Genomic DNA, 3,277 nt, shown 5'->3' on the forward strand with positions numbered 1-3,277 from the left:
GAAGGTGGGCGACCCTGCTGGGCCCACGCACCCCTCCCCGTCGCCGCGCCCTCTCCTTTGTCTCCAACGCGATTTTCTAAACCGCCTTATCTGCAGACTATATCTTTATACTAATGCATACTTAATTGGCCCGTCTTGACTGTCCATATAAAACAATTTAATTAGGGCGCTTTCTTGCCTCGCAGAGCGAAGAATGGACGCTGCCCGGTGCTCATTGTCGTTAGCACCAATACAGGCAGAAAATGTAGCACAAGTTTTTGGTTGAAAGAGCACCTCTGCGCCCATTGAAGGGCGCTGATCCGAAAAGACAGAGAGGACAAGTAAAATCGATTTGAAGCGACCCTCTCTGTCCCTTTCACACCATTCAGAAACCCCATTCCTTCCAAGACAAAGACCAGCGCTTGGGAATTCTCAGGGGAAAGGGGGACTCCAGTCCCACAAGCCTGGGGCACTTTTAAAAAATCCTGGACATTGCACTTAAAACCACTCTCGGTGCTGTGCCCCCCAGTGCGGGGCTTGGCAGGCACCCCCTCCCCAAGCGCCAGGCTTCGTGTCTCACCAGCCCCTACTCCTCCTGCCTGGGCCTTCCGGCCAGGCCAGCCTTTTAGGGTTAATGCAGCCCTCACCTTTGACCCCCACGATCGCAGTGGGTGCCAGAGGGTGTGGAGCTATCACTCAGGCCGAACTTAAGACAAAACAAAGCCCCCAAAATCTTTGGACTGCCAAACCCAGGGAGACCAGGTCTGGTCCCCGGGCCTGAGCCACCTTCCCCCGAAAGCCACCTCTGCCCTCAACTTAATTTTGTTCTGTTTGCAAAAAACTGCCCTCGCCACCCGGAGAGCAGGGGACTGCCAGGGCTGCCTGTGGCCGGCTGCAGGGAGTTGTCCTCCATTAGGGACCTGAATGCCAGTTTATCCGCCAGGCGCCTGGGCCGGGGAAGGCGGTCATCCATCAGACCTGGATGAGAAGGGACGAGTGGGAGGGGGAGAGGGGAGGGGAGGAGAGGGGAGACACTGGGCTATGATCACCTTCACCTGCCCCAGCCCAGCCCCCCTGTTCAACTATCCCTCGACCTTGTGCTGGGGTTAAAGGGGGCGGGGGCGAAAAGGAGGGGGCGCCCCCCCTGACACAAGTGGCCTCCTCCTTGGAGAGAATGAGTTCACCACTTCCCCAAGGAACCTCCCCATCCATCCATCCACTCGGTGCAACTGATGAGCTAAACCGCAAGGCAAAACTTCTGTAGCCCATATTTATGGTATTAATGAATAGTTAAAAAAAGATTTACACTTCTTATGATCAATATTCGGAGTTATTTCCCCCAAAGTATATAATTACAGTGTCTTCGGGGTTTTCATCATTGTTTTTGAGGTGGCAAACCCATTTGTAATTTTCATTAGCCAGTAAACATGTAATTAACATTCAGCACTGTGTTTAACTTAATTCCTGTTTAAGACAAGGACAAGAAGCCGCCGAAAAGCCCGAGATCCATTTGTCAAGTCTGACATACATCTTACCATACAGTTTCCTAAAATAAAAGATCCGTGTTTCCCATTATTCTTCTCTTAAAACAAAACACAAGAATCCATTAGTTAAAACTGTATTAAACTGCAAGCCGCCGCGTAAGTTACTCTCGCTTTCTCTAGTCACTGTGTTCCCGCTCCCTTTATTCATTCTGGGGAGGGTGGGGGCCTGGAGGGGGTGAATCAAGCATTCATTAATCTGATGACAAGACATGGGGAACCCCTCCCCCCCCCCAGAGGAACAGGTCTCCTCTTTAGGAAAGTTCTAGAATGGGGACTGGGAATGGGGGGGGTGGGGGCACAGATCTGCAGGGGAGAGGGGAAGCTCACTGGGGAGAACTCGAGTTCGAAGTAGGAAAACGAGGGTGCCTACACATTCCTAGGAAAACCATCGCCTTCCTCTTCCCAGCCCCATCTCTGACCCAGGAGCCTGCTGCCTTTTCCCCCCTCCTCTCCCACCTCTCCTTCCTCCCAACTTGCTGCAGGATTAGCCCTACATCCCTCCCGACCCCAAAACAGTGGAATCCGGCTGCGCCTCGCTCGCTCGCCCCTGCCTCGCGGCACATCCCTGGAGTTGTGGGCGCCTCTCTGGGGCTGAGCAGTCGTCTGCTCCCAGCCTCCGACTACTAAACTCATTAAGTTCGGAGATTTTTTTTTTTTTCTCTCCAATTGGACGGGTGTTTTGAAAGTCTCGCCTTTCCAGCCCCAAACAAGGTGTAACAACGCACTCTTCCTTCTAAGGAATGAGATGAGAGACAAGGATCACTCCAGACATCTCCTACCTACGGTTTGGGGTGGGTTTTTTTTTTTCTTTCTTTTTTTTTTTTTTTTTCTTAAAGGCGAGGCTCGCATTCCTCAGCAGCTATGTACCAGCTCCCTGAAACCTCCTCGCTCTAAAGTTGGCGTGCAGGGTTTCCCGAAGGCTCGGTCGGCGCGCCCGAGACGCGGGAAGGCACTTCCCCCCCAGGTGGCCGGGCGCTCCCGTCACCTCTCCTCCGCTTCGCTGCCGGCGAGCGCCGACTTTTTATCAGTTTGCACAATCGCTTAGATAAACACCGAGGAAGAGAGAGAGAGTCTCTTTAATTATCCAAGACACATCATTTCAGGGGTCCAACAAAGCGCGTATTGCACCCGCCAAACTAAAGGACAGTTCTTCCAGTTTTAGGAGGAAGATGCAAGCGATTTGGGATCTTGAGCAAGGCAAATACGGTTTTGGTATGTTTGCTTACAGTATTTTTTTTTCCCCTCTCTCTCTCTTCCTCTCTCTCTCTCTCTCTCTCTCTCTCCCTCTTTCTTTCTGCTTTCTCACTTTTCTCCCGGTGCCGTGTGGGGTTGGGGATGACTTGGGGATTTTTTCCAAAAATCGTATTGCTAACGTGTATGCAATGCCTCGGGTTGTGGCTTAAGGGGTTTGGGGAAGGGGGGGGACGGTCCATTCAATGCGTTGCCATATTTTATTACATGTGTGTGGTGGAGGGGGGCGAGGGGGAAAATCCGATTGCGAAGGTGCCAAAATAGGATTCAACCGATGGGGACAGACAGACAGACCGCCGGCCGCCCCTCGCCTCCTCGCGTCCGCTCCGACCCAGCGCCTCCGGGAGCGCAAACTGCAAAGCGGTCCTCTGAGCTGTTTTTTCCAGGCAGGAGATGACTCGCTCTGCTAGCTCAGGAGCTGCTAGGCTCGCACCCGAGGATCGGCATGTCCTGGTCGATCGGCCGCTGAGCTACATTTTTGCAACCTTGTGCAACTGACAGCA

The 3,277-nt window shown here is 52.9% G+C and overlaps 1 protein-coding gene across 1 annotated transcript in view; it reads left to right on the forward strand.

The window, feature by feature from the left end:
• The first annotated feature begins 2,387 nt into the window (after positions 1 to 2,387).
• Positions 2,388 to 3,277, forward strand: part of NR2F2 (nuclear receptor subfamily 2 group F member 2) — a 13,681-nt gene continuing 12,791 nt past the window's right edge. Inside the window, exon 1 of the mRNA XM_006771754.2 lies at positions 2,388 to 2,735. Coding sequence (XP_006771817.1) covers positions 2,693 to 2,735 — 43 coding nt within the window. The 5' untranslated portion in view covers positions 2,388 to 2,692. The remainder of the gene's footprint in view (positions 2,736 to 3,277) is intronic.

Source organism: Myotis davidii, unplaced genomic scaffold (assembly GCF_000327345.1).
Source record: "Myotis davidii unplaced genomic scaffold, ASM32734v1 scaffold164, whole genome shotgun sequence".
NCBI lineage: Eukaryota > Metazoa > Chordata > Mammalia > Chiroptera > Vespertilionidae > Myotis > Myotis davidii.